This window comes from Lepidochelys kempii, chromosome 5, assembly GCF_965140285.1.
Source record: "Lepidochelys kempii isolate rLepKem1 chromosome 5, rLepKem1.hap1, whole genome shotgun sequence".
In the NCBI taxonomy this organism is placed as follows: Eukaryota; Metazoa; Chordata; order Testudines; family Cheloniidae; genus Lepidochelys; species Lepidochelys kempii.
Genome location: NC_136384.1, coordinates 121,819,930 through 121,840,297, shown reverse-complemented (window position 1 = coordinate 121,840,297; position 20,368 = coordinate 121,819,930). Strand labels below are relative to the sequence as shown.

Here is a 20,368-nt window from a genome sequence, read left to right as displayed (position 1 = left end):
CCCCCACACCTGTCAGGGTCCCCCCCCAGGCTCTATGGCCCGGTCCCTCGCCCCAGGGCGCCCTCTCAGTGAACCCCCTCGCCCCAGGGTGCTCCCCAGGGAACCCCCTCGCCCCACGGTGCCCTCTCAGGGAACCCCCTCGCCCCAGGGCGCTCCCCAAGGAGCCCCACCCCACGGTGCCCTCTCAGGGAACCCCCTCGCCCCAGGGCACTCCACAAGGAGCCCCGCCTCAGGGCGCCCTCTCAGGGAACCCCCTCGCCCCAGGGCGCTCCCCAAGGAGCCCCCTCGCCCCAGGGCGCCCTCTCAGGGAACCCCCTCGCCCCAGGGCGCTCCCCAAGGAGCCCCCTCGCCCCAGGGCGCCCTCTCAGGGAACCCCCTCGCCCCAGGGCGCCCTCTCAGGGAACCCCTCCCCCCCGGGCGCTCCCCAAGGAGCCCCCTCGCCCCAGGGCGCCCTCTCAGGGAACCCCTCCCCCCCGGGCGCTCCCCCAGTTCCCCAAGGAGCCCGCCCGGCCCCACCACGCCCTATCGGCGGCCGAGGGTCCGCGGGCCACGCGAAGCCCCAGCACCGACGCGGAGACGCACGGTCGCTCCGCCCGCTTCTTGTTGCCAAGACACAGGCCCCGCCCACCCCTCTCTCCCGCCCCACAGCTCCCCGCGCGCGCTCGAAAGGTGGCGCTGCGCAACGGAATCACCACGTGAGCGGCTCCTCCCATCGCCTCAGGTGATTGGCCACCAAAGGCTGCCCGTCAAACCAAGCTTGCTTCCGCCCACGGGACCGGTGACGTGTTTCAGTCTCGCCCGGCGAACAAAACAGAGCCGGGTGGGCATGTCGCGCGTGCTGTGCGTCATGAACGGGGTGTGTGGTGAGTTCATCTTCTTTGGGGGAGTCCAACCGTGCAGCGGAGGCAGGGGGGAGAGCCCAACTCTGCGGGCGGGGAGAGCCCAACCCTGCAGCCTGGGGGGTGCGCCCAGCTTTGAGGGGCCTGAGGACGAAGGAAGAGTCCAGGCCTGCAGCTGGGCGGGGAGAAGAGCCCAAGCCTGAAGGGGGGAGAATCCGAGCCACCAGCTGGGGGGGTGGGTAGAGCAGGGTGGTGTGAAGCTGGGGGGGGGGGGAGAATCCGAGCCACCAGCTGAGGGGTGGGTAGAGCAGGGTGGTGTGGAGCTGGGGGGGGGGGAGAATCCGAGCCACCAGCTGAGGGGTGGGTAGAGCAGGGTGGTGTGAAGCTGGGTGGGGGGGAGAATCCGAGCCACCAGCTGAGGGGGTGGGTAGAGCAGGGTGGTGTGGAGCTGGGGGGGGAGAATCCGAGCCACCAGCTGAGGGGTGGGTAGAGCAGGGTGGTGTGAAGCTGGGGGGGGGGAGAATCCGAGCCACCAGCTGAGGGGTGGGTAGAGCAGGGTGGTGTGAAGCTGGGGGGGGGGAGAATCCGAGCCACCAGCTGAGGGGTGGGTAGAGCAGGGTGGTGTGAAGCTGGGGGGGGGAATCCGAGCCACCAGCTGAGGGGGTGGGTAGAGCAGGGTGGTGTGAAGCTGGGGGGGGGGGGGAGAATCCGAGCCACCAGCTGAGGGGTGGGTAGAGCAGGGTGGTGTGAAGCTGGGTGGGGGGAGAATCCGAGCCACCAGCTGAGGGGGTGGGTAGAGCAGGGTGGTGTGAAGCTGGGGGGGGGGAGAATCCGAGCCACCAGCTGAGGGGTGGGTAGAGCAGGGTGGTGTGAAGCTGGGGGGGGGGGAGAATCCGAGCCACCAGCTGAGGGGTGGGTAGAGCAGGGTGGTGTGAAGCTGGGGGGGGGGAGAATCCGAGCCACCAGCTGAGGGGTGGGTAGAGCAGGGTGGTGTGAAGCTGGGGGGGGGGGGAGAATCCGAGCCACTAGCTGAGGGGTGGGTAGAGCAGGGTGGTGTGGAGCTGGGGGGGGAGAATCCGAGCCACCAGCTGAGGGGGTGGGTAGAGCAGGGTGGTGTGAAGCTGGGTGGGGGGAGAATCCGAGCCACCAGCTGAGGGGGTGGGTAGAGCAGGGTGGTGTGAAGCTGGGGGGGGGGAGAATCCGAGCCACCAGCTGAGGGGTGGGTAGAGCAGGGTGGTGTGAAGCTGGGGGGGGGAATCCGAGCCACCAGCTGAGGGGGTGGGTAGAGCAGGGTGGTGTGAAGCTGGGGGGGGGGAGAATCCGAGCCACCAGCTGAGGGGTGGGTAGAGCAGGGTGGTGTGAAGCTGGGGGGGGGGAGAATCCGAGCCACCAGCTGAGGGGTGGGTAGAGCAGGGTGGTGTGAAGCTGGGGGGGGGGAGAATCCGAGCCACCAGCTGAGGGGTGGGTAGAGCAGGGTGGTGTGAAGCTGGGGGGTGGGGGGAGAATCCGAGCCACCAGCTGAGGGGGTGGGTAGAGCAGGGTGGTGTGAAGCTGGGGGGGGGGGAGAATCCGAGCCACCAGCTGAGGGGGTGGGTAGAGCAGGGTGGTGTGAAGCTGGGGGGGGGGGGGGGAGAATCCGAGCCACCAGCTGAGGGGTGGGTAGAGCAGGGTGGTGTGAAGCTGGGGGGGGGGGAGAATCCGAGCCACCAGCTGAGGGGGTGGGTAGAGCAGGGTGGTGTGAAGCTCGGGGGGGGGGAGAATCCGAGCCACCAGCTGAGGGGTGGGTAGAGCAGGGTGGTGTGAAGCTGGGGGGGGGGGAGAATCCGAGCCACCAGCTGAGGGGTGGGTAGAGCAGGGTGGTGTGAAGCTGGGGGGGGGGGGAGAATCCGAGCCACCAGCTGAGGGGTGGGTAGAGCAGGGTGGTGTGAAGCTGGGGGGGGGGAGAATCCGAGCCACCAGCTGAGGGGGTGGGTAGAGCAGGGTGGTGTGAAGCTGGGGGGCGGGGAGAATCCGAGCCACCAGCTGAGGGGTGGGTAGAGCAGGGTGGTGTGAAGCTGGGGGGTGGGGGGAGAATCCGAGCCACCAGCTGAGGGGTGGGTAGAGCAGGGTGGTGTGAAGCTGGGGGGCGGGGAGAATCCGAGCCACCAGCTGAGGGGTGGGTAGAGCAGGGTGGTGTGAAGCTGGGGGGTGGGGGGAGAATCCGAGCCACCAGCTGAGGGGTGGGTAGAGCAGGGTGGTGTGAAGCTGGGGGGGGGGAGAATCCGAGCCACCAGCTGAGGGGGTGGGTAGAGCAGGGTGGTGTGAAGCTGGGGGGGGGGAGAATCCGAGCCACCAGCTGAGGGGTGGGTAGAGCAGGGTGGTGTGAAGCTGGGGGGGGGGAGAATCCGAGCCACCAGCTGAGGGGGTGGGTAGAGCAGGGTGGTGTGAAGCTGGGGGGGGGGAGAATCCGAGCCACCAGCTGAGGGGTGGGTAGAGCAGGGTGGTGTGAAGCTGGGGGGGGGGAGAATCCGAGCCACCAGCTGAGGGGTGGGTAGAGCAGGGTGGTGTGAAGCTGGGGGGGGGGAGAATCCGAGCCACCAGCTGAGGGGTGGGTAGAGCAGGGTGGTGTGAAGCTGGGGGGTGGGGGGAGAATCCGAGCCACCAGCTGAGGGGTGGGTAGAGCAGGGTGGTGTGAAGCTGGGTGGGGGGGAGAATCCGAGCCACCAGCTGAGGGGTGGGTAGAGCAGGGTGGTGTGAAGCTGGGGGGGGGGGAGAATCCGAGCCACCAGCTGAGGGGTGGGTAGAGCAGGGTGGTGTGAAGCTGGGTGGGGGGGAGAATCCGAGCCACCAGCTGAGGGGTGGGTAGAGCAGGGTGGTGTGGAGCTGGGGGCGGAGGGAAGAGAATCCAAGCCACTAGCTGAGGGGGGGGGTAGAGCAGGGTGGTGTGGAGCTGGGGGGGGTGGGAGAATCCAAGCCACCAGTTGCGGGGGTTGATCAGGGTGGTGTGGAGCTGGGGCGGGGAAGAAGAGTCCAAGGCTGCACTGGGGGAAGGGGGGAATCAGCCTTGGGGGCTGTCAAGCCAGCTCCAGGGGGGCCTGCCCCTCAGCAGTGTCAGGGAGGGGGGGGGTGGGTGTGACTCAGCGCTGCATGGGGCTTTGGGTCTGGGTGCTGTAGCTGGCCCTGGGGTTAGGTGCCCCTGAACTCACTGGCCTTCCCCGGTGTGGGCGTGCCCAGGCTGAGCCAGGCTCCTGTGGGGATATGGGCCACATGCACTCCTGGTCCTCAGGCCCACCAGGACTGTGTGGACCCGAGTCCTGGCTTGGTTCTCTGGCAGCCAGTAGGGGGTGCTGTGTCCAGAGGAGGGAGCCTTGGTGTACCTGCCCTGAAAGCTCCAGGCCAGGAATACCCTGTCTCCTCCATCCCTCCTGGACCTGGAGCCCCCAGCTCCTGTCTTCTCCCAAAGTCCCTCTCTATACTAGACTCTTCCCCTCTGAGCCAGACCTGAACAAGCCTACCTTGCTCTCCCACTACGTGCCCTGATAAGCAAAGCAGCCACCTGATCTTACTGCCACAGCTTGACCTGCCCCTCTCCTCTCCCTTTGTATTTATCTTCCCTTAGGCATTGTTGGCATTAGTATTTCTACCTAAAACAATCCACCATTGCTACTATCACTGGCCCCAACCAGTGAGAGCAGGTGACTGCTGGGGGACCTTACTTACCATTGCAGCTCGTCCTGCTCTGAGCAGGATTGGACAACATGGATCAAGCCCGAAGGTTCAGTCTGTGTTAGCAGTCGCACTGTTGCCCTCCTTGGTGGAGCTGCACCAGTGGCATCAGCGTTGGGGAATAAAGTCTAATGACACAGCCTTATGGCTGCTGCTTCAAATACTTACTCCCAGATGTAGCCCTAGTACCTCATTGTTACCTTACAGGTTATAAGCATTAAACCCAGTAATAAGGGTTAGAAGAATCAGCACCTTAGATAATAAAAGAAAAGGAGGACTTGTGGCACCTTAGAGACTAACCAATTTATTAGAGCATAAGCTTTCGTGAGCCACAGCTCACTTCCTCAGATGCATATGATAATAAAATGTTTTAGGGTAGGGATTTTGTGTGAGAGAGCGATTAGTGCATATTATGTTGCCTGAGCCCTCTCCATATAAATAATAAATCATATAACGTGTGTGTGATGTTTTTGGTGCTACATAAATAACTTAACTTATACTATGTGATTTATTATGGTTTTTAATTTCTGCATGCAGCTGAGGTACTACAGCAGACTTTAAAGTATGGATCAGATCCTGACGTCTATGCAAGTTTCATTGTGAAACTCATTGGGAGCAAAATCAAGTCTCTCATGACTGAGTCAGAAAGTGGTTCTGGCTGTCTTAGGGATATGATGGGTTGATTAGGAACTTAAATGTCTAGCTAATAAAACTTTGGAATCTTTCTATATGAGTTAATAGAAAAGTGTGTGAGTGAAACAATGCCCTGTTTAATAATAAACCTAAATATGTTCTTGGTGTATACCCTCTAGAAGGCAGGAGTGGGAGAAACAGATTCACAGATATTAGACACTGTTGGTTCCTGTCACAAAAGATGGACTGAGCAGACTGTCTTGTAAAAACTCAGATTTCAAAATAACACTCTGCCAACAATACAATAACAGAGAATTCAATAATTTGATCAACTGTTACATTGAATCAGAGTGACACATTGTAACAGTTCCTAAATGTAATGTCTCTTTCATAACCCACATTGAATGAGAGCTAGGATTTAATTTCAAAGAATGTTAATATTTTATGTTTTGTCCATTTTTTTGCAGATTTGCGTTAAATTGAGAGTTCTAACTATAATTGGGTAATTACTCCTGAAAGTAGCAAGATGGCAGCAAACCCTCCAGGTCAAGGTAATTTTCAAACTAGGTATTTTTTGTTTATATCTCTTCAACTGCAGCCACTTGGCTTTTGTTTTATTCATTCATTGTTCAGGTCGGTTAAGGAGAAAAAGACGTGGTGTTCTGGTCCCATTGAAGTAATTGGGACCAGGATTTCATCCTAGAAGTATAATTTAAGGGGAAACAATTTCTGCCATTTTTTGAGGCAGGAATCCAGTTTCCAAGATTATAGATTAGAAAACAAGCAAAATCTCACTAGAACTAGATTCTTTTTTGTTTTAACTTTTTTAAGGGGAGAAAAAGGGGTAAGAGAAATACAAAACTACTAATTATACTGGAAGCACAGAGTTAGTGCATGTCTCTTTAAACTCAAATCCCAAAAGAAAACAAATGAGACTTTACAGTGATGTAGTATTTTTTTAAGTTCCACTTATTTTGCTATTCTCAGCGGCTCTTGTACACTGAATTTGACTCTTGGTTGCCACACTGTGCATCTGGGAGCATACTGAAGGTCCAAAGAGGCACAGTTCTGCAAGTGAGAACAAAAGATGAGGAGATCTTAGCCATCAAGAATAGATAACAAAAGCTCGAGACCACAAAGAAACAAAACAAAGTAATGCTAACTGTTTTTTAAAGCTTGTTTACATTATGACAACTGTAGAGTTACCATATTTGAACATTCGAAAAAGAGGACATTCCATGGGGAAGGTATTTGCTTGTGCCCCCCTGGTCCCGCCCCAACTCCACTCCTTTCCCGTCCCCATTCCAACCCCTTTCCCAAAGTCCCTGCCCCAACTCCGCCCCCTCCCTGCCCCATTGGACCTTTTCCCCAAATCCCTGCCCCGGCCCCGCCTCCTCCCCTGAGTGTGCCGCATTCTCCCTCCCTTCCTCCCAGCCGTGCAAAACAGCTGTTTTGCGGCACAAGCGCTGGGAGCTAGGGGGAAAAAGCTGGCACTCTTTCTTGAATGATCAGCATTCACTCTTTCTTGAATGATCAACTCTTCGGGGAAAAATAATAATGGCAAAATCCCAGATGTTTTTAGATATTTAAAAATTCCTCCCAGATGGCAATTTAAGAACCAAAAAGCCAGACATGTCCGGGAAAATACGGACATATGGTAACCTTAGACAACTGTTGTACATTTAAATTTGTCTAATTGTGAATTTAGTACCCAAAGAATTCTTAATAGAACTTTAAAAAAAATCTGGCTTATTTTAACATTTTACCATGGCAAAAATTGAAATTAAAAACAGCAACAGGAGGCAAAAAATAGTGTGTGTGGTTATTGGGAAATACTGGTTTGTTGAACACAGTGATCCCAATGTGGTTTACAAAGTATGGCCCCAATTCCAAGTTGTCTTGTGTGGGTAGAGCCCCATGAACAGCCTCCTGCCCTGAATGTCTTCCAGGATAGTGGCCTGTGCTCCCAAACCTGTAAACCCTAGCACGCAAGTAACTGTACACCTAAATGCAATGGGGCTACTTTCCCACATAAGTTTTTGCAATACCAGACTTTTAGATACTGAAGTACAGGCACCTCTGAAGTGGAATATAGGATTTGTGTATAAGCCCAGACCAATATTGGACAAGAAAGAAAGATTGTTGTATCAAATAGATGGATTTGGAGGTGGGGAACAGATGGAGTGATTTGCAGAAGAAAGTACTTACAAAAAGCTTTGTGGAATTCTGCAAAAAAAGATTGAGGGATAGTCCCATTGACTTCAAATGGGATTCAGCATGGGCATACCTTTGCAGGATTTGGCCTTAAACACCATCCCTTTTAAATACATGGTAAGCCTTGTTTTTTGGCTGTAAAAATCAATTTAACTCCATCATTACAGAGACTAACATATTCCAATACTGAATTTAGAGCTTCACTTCTAAAGATTTGAATATAAATGTATAAGTCTGACTCGCATGATTTCTTCTTCCCCCAAAGTTTAGGTAGCTTATAACTTAGGAGGGAAAACTGCAATTATTTAATTTTATTTCTTGAGTACTCCCCTAAGAATCACTCAAGGGGCTGAATATTTGTTTTATATTATAAACAAAAGTATTCAAAAAAACCCTCAAAGCTTTAAAGAACCAAAAGGTAAATGGGCAAAAGAAGGGGACTAAGACAAAAAGAAGAAATGGGGAGTCAGAAGGATTCAGCAGTGATCTAGTTCTGCCTAGCCAAAGAGTACTAGCCTAGATCCAGACTGATAACAAGCAATGCATGAGCCAAGTATGTCTGTCAGGCTTGCTGAATAGCACAAATATTGATGCTATTCAGGGAATTTATTCTTTGATGCCTTTGTTCCTAATCAAAAGCACAAGGTTAAGGACTTCACTTCAAAAATTAAGCAGAATGGGTGTGAACAGGTAACTTATTCAGACTTACCAAAAGAAACACACATTTGTTATATAAGTAAACATCTTGTATATTTTTGCTCCAAGCAATTGAACAAAATTTTTTTTGAAGATACTGTATCAGCAGTGTATTTCCATGTCCTTACAGCTGTGAACTCAAACTATAAATGTTAAGGTTTTGCTAAACAAGTTTATTTTAGTTTCATCAGAACACATTATAAAAACACTCCTTTCTTAGAGTTTCAAAGGTGAGATGTGTAGGAGGACTGCAAAGCCAAATAGGACTCTGAATAAAATTTACTTTGTGGCTTTTATACCATGGACCACTTATATATTTCCCCTAATAAAGAAAAGGAAAAGCTTTTAGTGTGGTGTACCATGTCCTCAGGAAGTGTTTACAGACCACTCTGGTACATTTTGAAAATAAGCTTTTAAAGCAAGAAATAAACTGAGTGCTTGGCAATAAATGGTAATACATTCTTAACCATTTGTTACATGTATTAATAAGGCTGCTGCTGATGATGATACACTCATGCACAAAGCTGGGAATAAAGAAGGTATATGTCTTGTGTGACAGCATCATAGGTTTTATTCTACGTGTGACCTTCTTGTAAGCATTAGTGTGATGGTAGCAACACAATAGCTACATTTTGGGAAAATGCTCTTCCTCTAGGCCCCACTTCAGAGAAAGGCGGAATATATTTCTTCCATATTTTTCTCACAGGGCTAAATTTTGCCTGCTCACCTGCACAACGGAGCTCTGCAATTTAACAGAAGATAAACTTTTGAGGCACTGATGTTGGCTCAAAAGTGTAATTTTCACTGTGCTGTTGTTCTCTCTGTTGGGTGCTTTTGCATCTCTTCTAGCTGCCATTTATTCACTTTAAGCAGTACTGATCGTTGGTTAAACATTCTCTCCCTTCCCTCCCTCCCTCCCTCCCCCCCCCGCTGCTGACAAAGCCTCATATAGAGGGTGCAGGGGACTGGTTTCAAAGTGAGTATGTTAGCCAAGGGCAGTCTTATGAAACTGGTGAATCACTAAGCCAACTTAATTCACAATACAGTGTAAAGAAGAAAATTGTCCTCCTGCCTTGGATGATGTAATCAAGGAGTCTTCTAGCAATTGTACAACTCTTCAGAGATCCAAATGCAAAACCTTGCCCTTGAGGGCATTAGTAGATTTGACATTCCCTGGAGGTCTTTGCATCCATAACATAATGAACAAATTATATTCATCTGTATATGTGGTCATAGTTGTGAGGGACAGATACACTTGAATTATTATTATTTTAATTTAATGAGTTAATATTCATTTTGCTTAACTGCTGCAGAACATGTGAGACCATAGAATGTAAATTGCCACCAAAAATTGTGTAATAGTCTGCTATATTGTGACTACTGCAATCACAAAATACAATTAACATATGAAAAATGGTGGAGTAATTACTTACAGATTGCCTAGAAACCCAAAATGTTGCAAAAATTATGATTCTGCTATTTCAGATATTTCCTCATAGAATGAAGATCACCATTATGATGATTTGTATTTTGATAGAGAAATTACTTTGAAACATATTCTGAATTGAGCAGAAAGAACAAGGAATGTGGTTGTGGTATATTTTTAAATGCAGTGAGACTCAGCGTACAGTACGTATCTACATCTGGGTTCAAGCTGTGGCTCTGTTCTGAAAAGTGGTCAAAAAAGTGGCATTATGAGTTTCATTGTTTCTCAGTGATTCAGTTCACATGTGCTCAGATTACAAATAAAAAGATTCTTCCAACTGCCAACCCTGCTATCTCAACCTCACCTTTTAAAGTCAATATCCCCCCCCCCATATTGCATAACCTCATCAGTAGGGGAAACATGGTTTTGTGGGCCAAATTAGGCCATCAGTTACATTTATACAATCTGTAGCTGGGTGTTCAAGCCTGATAAGTCTTAGGAGGGGAATCTTTATAGGGCATTGCTTTTACGGTTTCAGATTTTCTTGTAGAAATATCCTTGGGGTAGGGGTCATGTTCATTCTGGGAGAAGACAAGGCATTGGGGAAGCAGGAGAGAGTTTGTAAAGAAATCCATGCTACTTTCTCTTGCTTTGGGACCCAAAGTTCAGAATTCCATGAACAGGCATCCCCCCCTCCCCCCCTTTGTGTAAGCTAAGTCCTCTTGGGCATCAATTTCAGTAAACTCTGCTTTTTGCTTCTCTGAAGTGGATTCTCATGCAATTCAGGGTATGTTCCACACTGGTTTTGCATATGAAAATCACACTGACGCAAGTCGTTTTTCAGCTCACCCACTGAGTGCAGAACATGGCACTTGAAGTTACAGAAGCCAAACTTTAAAAGGGCAGATTTGAGCTGTAAATATCTTGTCCTGAGTTTTAAAGCCAGCTCTGCCATTGGCTTGTTATGTGGCCTTGGGCAAATCATATTGTCTCACCATCCCTGTCAGCAAAAGAGGGATACTACTACTTGCCCATGTACATAACAGGGATGTTCTGAGGTTAAATTTTGGTAAAGTGTAGACATTCTAAGTGCTATTAGAAGGAAACTACTCGACTAGTGGAGGTGTGAATTGAAAGTTCTTCATTAGAGGAATTCTTAATCTAAAGCTCTTCGCATTTGTATGTTTAAATCAGGCCCTTAGTGACAGTGGTAATATTTCTTTGTATAATCATGTTTTGGTATAGGAATTGTATAAAAGCAGAACAGAGGAATTAAAATAGTGTAGCAAAATTGTTGCATTACAATTGCAGTATGGGATTGTTGTAGCTTCACTTGTTTTCTTTAATGAAGTGCTTTTAAGCAAGACTATCTTAAGTGTTGCCAGATCTGATAAGAATGAATTCACTGAAGATGCTAGTTTCTCTCTAAATAAGACTTTTCCCCTGTGATTATATATAAATGTTTGGGTATTTCCCCCCTGCACAGAACACTCTTCAATTCCATGAATACTGTTAATCAGATTACTTACAGTTGAAATTATAATTACTGAATCAAATTGCTTAATGGACAGCAGCCGTGCCAATGCTGTATTCCTCCTTTTTTGATGTGCCTGACTCTTTTTTCTGAAATTATAACCACTTTATGCTTTAGTATTGGGGAGATGGGGAAAGAGAAGAGGTAGTAGAAGGACAAAGATCCCTGCTTTTCCCCTGTAGTGTTTCCAGTATATAACGCTACCTTCCACTGTGGCTTAATTCATACTTAGTTCATAATCCTTTACAGATATTTGGATTGCAGTTTAAAATAGCTTATTTTTATCCTACTCTCAAATTATTGAAGCATATAACTGGTTTCATGATGAAAACAAGATTAATTGGGGGTGCAAAACTGGTTGGAAAACCATTCCCAGAGAGTAGTTATCAGTGGTTCGCAGTCATGCTGGAAGGGCATAACAAGTGGGGTTCCGCAGGGATCAGTTCTGGGTCTGGTTCTGTTAAATAAATCATCAGTGATTTAGATAATGGTATAGAGAGAGTACACTTACAAAGTTTGCGGATAACACCAAGCTGGGAGGGGTTGCAAGTGCTTTGGAGGATAGGATTAAAATTTCAAAATGATCTAGACAAACTGGAGAAATGGTCTGAAGTAAATAGGATGAAATTCAATGAGGACAAATGCAAAGTACTTCACCGAGGAAGGAACAATCAGTTGCACACACGTAAAATGGGAAATGACTGCTCAGGAAGGAGTACTGCAGAAAGGGATCTGGGGGTCACAGTGGACCACAAGCTAAATAGGAGTCAGTGTAACACTGTTGCAAAAAAAGCAAACATCGTTATGGAATATATTAGGAGTGTTGTAAGCAAAACTCGAGAAGTAATTCTTCCACTCTACTGCACACTGATTAGGCCTCAGCTGGAGTATTGTGTCCAGTTTTGGGTGCCACATTTCAGGAAAGATGTGGACAAATTGGAGAAAGTCCAGAGAGGAACAACAAAAATGATTAAAGGTCTAGAAAACCTGACCTATGAGGAAAGATTGAAAAAATTGGGTTTGTTTAGTCTGGAAAAGGGACAACTGTGGGTATATGATAAGTTTCAGTACATAAAAGGTTGTTACAAGGAGGAGGGAGAAGAATTGTTCTTTTTAACCTCCTGAGGGTAGGACAAGAAGCAATGGGCTTAAATTGCAGCAACGGATGTTTAGGTTGGACATTAGGAAAAACTTCCTAACTGTCGGGGTGGTTAAGCACTGGAATAAATTGCCTAGGGAGATTGTGGAATCGCCATCATTGGAGATTTTTAAGAGCAGGTTAGACAAACACCCATCAGGAATGGTCTAGATAATACTTCGTCCTGCCATGAGTGCAGGGGACTGGACTAGATAACCTCTCGAGGTCCCTTCCAGTCTTATGGTTCTAGATTCCATGAATTTATATAACCAGCATAATGTAAATCTTGGCTAAAAATACCTATTAAATGGGTGTCCCTCATTTACCCCACCCACCCAGTGGTCTGATTTTCAAGTATGCATTTGGTCCATGTATTTTAAGAAAGATCAGATTGCAGTGGGGGTGGTTCTCTATATGAAGCCTACTCCCATTCCACTGACCAGATCTAGAATGTTCACTTGTAAACATGTGGCTAAAGACTGCCTGGAGTAGACACACTGACATGTTGGATTTAGCTCAGGGCTTGTGTAATATTTAGAAGTACTTAAAATGTCTCTGGGATGGTACCGGTATCTCAAATATCTAAGATCAGAGTGCAAAAATTACAGCTGTTTTCCTGTCCCAGAGCAGGGTCAGCTGAGTCATCTAGACAGATGTTATACTGGCAACATCAGATTCCTCTGGTGATGGATGGCCTCTCTTTTTTTGACAACTGATCTTGCATTCGTCACTGAAAGCCTAAACGTGGGGCTATTTTTTGACAGTGTTTTGTGGTTTAGGAATGAGGCACTGAGAGAAATCAGAGTAATAGGCAGTAAGTTCTTGACAGTTGGTCCTCACGTGGGACCCAGCCTTGTCCTAGATTTGTATTGGTACAAGTCTTTTAAAGCAGATATAAAATACACAAAATAGTGGCTCCTTAAGATGGCAGCCATTTTAAGTATGTCCCAGTTTCCCTCCTTACTCATTCTGCCTCCTGAAACTTTCCCTTGCACCAAAGATTCCTTTCTGCTCCGTAGGAACATTCAATGAACCAAGTAAGGGCAAAACCATTTTTAGATCTATACAGTAGAAATTAACTACAATACTCTGATTATCAGTCATGCCAGAACTCCAACTTCAGTGAGAGGTTATGGCTGTTTAGAGAAAGACTAGATGGATCGGAAAGGAGAATTGTCATGTGTCTAATTTTATTGCAAATAGGCCTGATCGTTTACTCATTATTCAAGCAAAACTCCCATTATAGTTCATGAGTTCTCTCTGACTCAGGTATAAAGAATCATGTCCTGTGAATGCATTCATTCAGTCTTGTCATGCTTTAAACTGCATGTCCATTCACTAAAAAAGAAAAATCTGATCAACTTAATTTGTCTTCTGACACTATCAAAGCCAAATATTTAACAGATACACACCTTGGCTATAGCTGTAAAATTAGTTCCTGAAAAAACCTAACTAGAGATGATAGCTAATATATTTTAAATCATATTAATATTTATGATCTATAGGAAGCCATTTCATGTTGTAAAATGAGGCGAGGAAAAATAAAACCTATTTATTAATAGCCTTTCAGATTGGTGCAAAGCTTTGAAGATTAGTATATTCATCATCATGTCATACCGTGCAGTGACTTTAATTCCATAAGGTTATAGGTGCCCCATGTAAAAAGGCAAATCTAATATTTTTCTGATTCTTACCAGGTTTTCAGAATAAAAATAGGGTTGCAATCTTGGCAGAACTAGACAAGGAGAAGAGAAAATTACTTATGCAAAACCAGTCTTCCACAAATCACCCTGGAGCCAGGTACTTTATGTTCATATACCTTGTTTGGACAATACTTGTACATCAAAGAAAATCAAATATGTTTCTTTACAGGTAATCTGTAGATCTAAACAAAATACATGTTAGAATGGTGTGCTGCATGTCCCCAATAACCAGTGCAAGAATGATTTATATTTGTTTGTGGATTCTGAATCTTGACCTGCATGCTTTCCACTTGAGAGAGAGAAATAGGGGTGCTTCACGACTGCTAAGCAAGCCCTTTTACAGGATCAGGCTCCTAGAAAATATTAAGCTAATAAGCTATTTCTTGTGCTTCAAAATGTACCCTTTTAAATCTAGATAGCAAACCAACTGTAGGCAGTCTGGAATATTTAGGAGTATACAAAAAAGTACTTGGTCTCAGTTCTAGCTGTTCTGAATGGGCATGTTGCAGGTTTCTGCTCTTGGCATATGTGAGCCTCGTGTTTAAGGACACAGGAGCTCTCTTGACAAGTATAAAAAAATATAAACTGTGTCGGTCTGAAGTTCTCAAAATATTGAATTGGATCGTTAATTCATTTTAGGATACAGTATTAAGTGCAAGGGACTTGAGAAAAGTATTCATTTTTATCTTCCCCTAATAAAATAAGTGAAAATAGTATTCTATTCCAGTTTCTTTTTTAAAGCACTGCAGTTTAGTGTTTGGTATAAATCCTTCTGTTCAGAGGGTCACTACTTGGCTCCAAGTATTCACATAGGTCTTAACAAGAGAACTGCTACTTTTACAGGGTGTTTTTTCCAGTTCAGTAGAAGTGTTTAGCATGAAGCAGCTCTGATTGCCCTTAATGGGAGCTGTTGGGTGAGGAGTTCTTTTAAAAATCTGGCACTTTAAACATTAAAGTGTCTCCTATCAAAATCAGTGAGAGGTGGATTGGGCTCTATATAACAACAAATTAAGGAAAGGTAATATTTTGTTTGGACTTATGTCTCAATGATTTTTTTTTTCAAATTGAAACCTAAAATATTTGTTGCCCACAGATATCTGAGCAATCATTTTATATTCTGTAGTTTACCACTTTAGCAAAAAAGGGCCTTTGTCTGAGTTCTGTATCAATAGGAAACCCTTTTCCTATATGCAGAGTTCTGCAGCCATTCTGCCAAACATCTGATCTTCCCATCATGAAGAATATGGACCCATGGTTAGTGCTATTGTTTTATCACTTATTGTTTCATCACAAATGCTATTTTAGGAAAGTCACTGGGTGGTAATGGTGAAAAGGGCAAAAGCTATAGTTAAGAAACAGAATGTCAAATGACTCTGGCATGACACCAGCGGACTTGGATTGACATCAGTGGAGTTACGCTAACAGTGAGATCAGAATCGGGCTCCAAGTCTCTGTTCGGCTTCTGGGTTTAGTGTGGCAACATTCGGTATTCTCAGCTAAGTGGTTCAGTTACTGCTATTGCATTTTCTCACTTGCATATAAAAATCCAAAATGTCAAGTCATGGATTTAAAAACCAAACAAAATGCCAAATCCATAGAAAGTCATGGATTCCATTATATCCATGACCCAACATGACAAAAATGCAGCTTTTCTTACAGATGATCAATGATATCTTCCTCGTCTCTATTACAGCATTGCTCTTGCAAGATCGTCCCTTAACAAGGATTTCCGTGATCATGCTGAGCAGCAGCACATAGCAGCACAGCAAAAAGCAGCATTACAGGTGAGCAGCCCTGTCCTCCTTTGTTTTTGTTTTGTAACCCAGGCAGAGAACAACCTTGTACCTACAGAGCTTAGGTAAAGTATCCTTAGAAGGGTTTCTTCTTAAAGATTTTTTTTCCTATATTTGGCAACAATAATGAAATTCCAACCCTTCACCATGCCTCCAGTTCCTTATTTCCATAATACAATGTCAGCAGGTTGGTTTGCACTACCAAATTGCTGTTACACCATTACATTGTTGTAAAACAATTTAAAAAAAACCCCAATGTTAGCAGCATGAATGAATTCTAGAGGCAAAATTCTAGCTGGCATCACGATTAAAAAAAAAGCAGAGGTGGAGAGAGGTTAGAGATCTCTGGCCTCATCACTTTGGCAGTAGGAAGTAGCAAGGGGCCTTGGGGCTTTGACTAACCTGACCTTATAGGAACAATTGGTACTGCAAGAGAGCATGCACATGGCGGCATATGCCTGTGGCTTTTCTAGGTAGCTCTGACTTAAATACACTGACTGGTTTGGGCCCTCTGGAGTGTCACCTGATGTGCTGGGGTACCATGGAGTCAGCCTGTTCTGCCAGCCTGGGTCCCCTTTACCTGGCCTTGCTGGATTAGGCTCACAAGCCTCTTCCAGCTAAGCACACAGGCAGGGCCACACCCAGATGCACAGAGATAGAGCCACTCTGGAAAGATTCAGCCTTAGGGACTTGTCCCAACACTCTGGTGCCCACTTCCTTTAAGGGGTACAAACCCAAAGGTTTTATAAAATTCACCCCCTCCCTCAGTGTGGAGGGAGATATGCACAACTACTTGCCCGCCCAGTTAGAAATTACATAAAGTGGATTATGTTCTAAACAAGAAATACCTTTATAAACTACAAAAGGTGAATTTTAAGTGAATATAAGAGATAACCGACTGAACAAAGCAGATTACTGACCAAATAAAGCAAAATTCACAAGCTAAGATCAATATACTTAACAGATTACAAAATGTAAATTCTCACCCTAAAATGTTTTAGGCATGTTGCAAAGTTTGTGGTTCAGAGTTCCAGTTATATTCCTTTTCAGACTGGACCCTTGTCTCATTCTGGACTCCCCCTTGCCTTCCCTTCAGGTAGCTTTAGCGGTCTTTCTTGCGCAGACAGGCCATGGAGAGGAGTCTCTTCCCTTCCCCCCACTGGCCTTCCTCCCCACCGTTAAATAGGATTTACATAAGGTGGGAATCCTTTGTTTCTCAAACTTAACCCCCTTCTCTTCCAGTGGAAAGTTACAAGAAGTCCCAGGTAATGTTTATCAGGTGATAAGAACATCTGACACTGTAGTATCACAGCATCCATGAGTCAGTGGCAGTAGGGAGTGTCCGCAGGAAGGCCAAGCCTTTACACAGTCCATTGTCCTCACTGATGGGCCATTATCCCTGTCTGGCTTTTCCATTGTTGCACCTGAAGTGTTAGCAGGGGCCATCACTGAAAGTAGCATAGTTGAAATATTTAGGTTTCAGAGTAACAGCCGTGTTAGTCTGTATTCGCAAAAAGAAAAGGCGGATTTGTGGCACCTTAGAGACTAACCAATTTATTTGAGCATGAGCTTTCGTGAGCTACAGCTCACTTCATCGGATGCATACCGTTGAAATAGATACATAGTCAATATTTCTAACTTCCAAACCAGAAATAGTACAGGCATACCCATTGGATCATCACATTCAGTAAATTATAACCTTTCCAATGATAACTTACAAGACCCATCTTGCGTAAAGTACATCTCAGTTATGTCATTCATATCATAAGCATATTTTCATAAAGATTATGGAGTGAAACCTCATACACAATGAGACCAATAGAGGTCCCAAATCAATGGAAGCAGGAGTGGGCCCCTAATTGGAATCCCAGTGGGCTATTAGAAGCAGACGGTCTCATTCATCTGTTTAGAAGTTTTGATTACCAGAGCTTATGAGCAGGCTCAGACAAATGTAAAATAAATGCAAACCATGACATTTAAACCCTGAATTATTTTGGAGCTGTGGGGGTTAAGGATTTAAACAAGTGTTTCTCTTTCCAGCATGCACATGCACATTCTTCAGGATATTTCATAACCCAAGACTCTGCATTTGGAAATCTTATTCTTCCTGTCTTGCCTCGACTAGAGTCGGAATGAGGGCGGTTATTTCCCAGAATGAAGGAGATGATATTTTGCCCATTGTCGAAGCTGCCATCTTTCACAACTACTTTACATGATTTGTGAAAACAGATTATGTGAGCTGTTTAAAAAACTGAGGTTTTTTTTAAATTTGACTTTTATTTTTAAAAAGCCTATTTCATTCTGGACTCCTATGCTTGTCTTCCATGGTTGAGTCTGGCTTCACCTGAGAAGAGGTGCTGTAGATTATTATGGAACTGACAGTATTCTTTTTTACTTAATTTCTTTTGTCAACTCAGAGTAAGACTGTTTGCCTGACATATCGCACGTACATTTTATTTTTCCGATTTCCTTTAGTCGGAAGGAAGGATGCCACACCCAGAATTTAATAGATGCTTGTTCTAATCTGCATTTCTAAAGTATCTGTCATAGTATCTATGTACTGTACCTGGCCTTAATGAAAGCAAAGTCATCTTTGTCTATCCTAAGACAGACATGGATTCAGTAGATACAGTCACCTGCATTCACTCTGTGCAGGAACATTAGTGCACCCTAATGGTTTTTATGTTTAGTCTTTGTGACAGTGTCCTGGTTTCCCAGGTAGTTTGAGACAATGGCACATAGTATCTCTATCTGTTATAGAATATAGAAAACCTAAGTATTAACCTTGCCAACAAATAATCTTGTATCCAATTATCCTCATCTTTTCTAGTGACATGGGGTAAAAATTCCCAAAGCATTTAAGTCCCATGAAACTTAGGATCATAAGTTTTAGGCACTTCTGAAAATGTTACCCATAAGTTCAAAATCTGCCCAATTCAAAATGTCACACTTTTAGGGTTTTATTATTATTTCAGTGCTTTTTAAAGTGTTTGTACTGCTCAATTAAAAGTTTTGATTCTGTCTCTGTAAATCCTTTTCCAGGCTCATTTCAGTTCTGGCATCCCACTTCAGCACCAGGCTGAAGCTTGGCCTACAAAGTCTATTGATTGGATAAGTTATTTTGGAAGCAGAATAATAATACCAGAATAAAGTCCCTTATTTTGGAATAGTCTGTACAATACTGGTATAGCTTTACTGGTTTAGTTATACTCCCATAAAATTCTGCTGGTCAGTTTTCCCATGTAGACCAACCCTGGGATATTGGTGCCAAGTAGCTAAAAAAGTAAGAGAAAGTAGTGAAGATCTGGGTTTGGAATCTGCTGGTACACTCCCATACACTATACTGGTACCTATCTTATTCTCCAAAATCTCAGCTTACTTTTTTTTAAATGAAAGTCACGAGCTATTGTGGTTGTAAAGATGACTTCAAAAACATGAACTGAGTATAAGTGATGCAGAGGTGAGTGTGTAGAGAGCCAGGACCAATAGGTTAGAACTGCCCCATTCATCCCCATGGGGGGTTAACTTAGGTGCCCCAGTGATGATGATGATTTAAATTTCAATGTTAAGTTTCATTTTTCATATATGAAAAAGAGGGAGAGTTACTGATCTGCACAGTTTGCAGTGAGTGCCGCCTTGAACTGGTGCCACAAGAAGGTGGTGTCTAAAATACCATTTTTCATTTAACTCCATGAAGGAGCCTAGCCAAGGAACCTAACAAACAGTGGACATATTGAATCCCAGCAAAGTGAAGCCATGCTCAAGGAGCCCAGTGGCACTCTGCTGTACAGTCATATTTTGACTAGCTGCACAATCTACTATGAGTCTCACTTTGACTCAAATGTGTGGGGCTTATTTTGAAGGCAAAACTTAGAATATCCCACCATTCCCCTCTCATACTTCTCATTCCTGGTGATGGCTATTAATATGGCTATCTTTAAAGCTTGCTTTACTTTACAAATTGAAACTTCCAGCTGCTGTTCTATGACGTGAGCCAAATGGCTGTGGGTATTTTGAAAAAGTTGACATGCATGAATCTCAGTTTACAGAAGAGCAGATATTTCACCACAAATTGCTCAAAATGTGGAATCTTATTTAAATGGCAACTACCACACACATATATCCAGGAATGTAAAACAAGGAGGTGGATTTTAGCTTTATAGTTAGGAGTGAGGTTTTGTGGAGGAGGGGAAGGGTTGGCCTGCCCCAGCTGCCAGCTTCTCAATAGAAAAGAATTGGAAGATAACTGTTCAGGGGTCTCACACAGGCTGCAGATAAGTGGTACAAGCACCAAAACAGGCACGACCCTCACCTTGTCTAAATCAGCATAGAGCCAGTGAAGTAGATGGAACTGTGCCCGTTTACACTAGCTGGGGTCAGACCCAACATATTGAGGTAATAACACTGCATTCAGCTAGTTACAGAAGGATTTACAATAGGAGGAAGAGGACCTAGATTCAGAGATGGAAGAATTTTAAAAATACTCACAACATGGAGCAGCTGGAAGGGTATTTTTAAGTTATAATGCTTATAACTGTTCTGTGTAATTGCAAGGGACTTGGTAATACATCTAGGTATAATTAACTGTCAGCGATACAAATAGTGTATGTGGAAGCTTCTGTCTGAAACCAGAGTCTAGTAATTAGTGTCATATGCCTCAATTTGTCTTACCACACTTACCTTTACT

The 20,368-nt window shown here is 45.4% G+C and overlaps 1 protein-coding gene across 4 annotated transcripts; it reads left to right on the top strand.

Moving 5' to 3' along the window:
• The first annotated feature begins 777 nt into the window (after nt 1-777).
• INIP (INTS3 and NABP interacting protein) lies at nt 778-20,122 on the top strand. 4 transcript variants are annotated; one of them, XM_073345669.1, is made up of 6 exons: nt 778-863; nt 5,645-5,728; nt 13,883-13,985; nt 15,083-15,142; nt 15,582-15,672; nt 17,722-20,122. In XM_073345669.1, the coding sequence occupies exons 2-6, from the start codon at nt 5,704-5,706 to the stop codon at nt 17,815-17,817; spliced, it is 375 nt and encodes a 124-aa protein (XP_073201770.1). In that variant the 5' UTR covers nt 778-863; nt 5,645-5,703; the 3' UTR covers nt 17,818-20,122. The 4 variants fall into 4 exon arrangements, with proteins under 4 accessions (XP_073201770.1, XP_073201772.1, XP_073201773.1 ...); XM_073345672.1 differs by lacking the exon at nt 778-863 and adding an exon at nt 6,165-6,329 and having other exon boundaries at nt 5,644-5,728; XM_073345671.1 differs by lacking the exon at nt 15,083-15,142.
• Nucleotides 20,123-20,368: the final 246 nt, after the last annotated feature.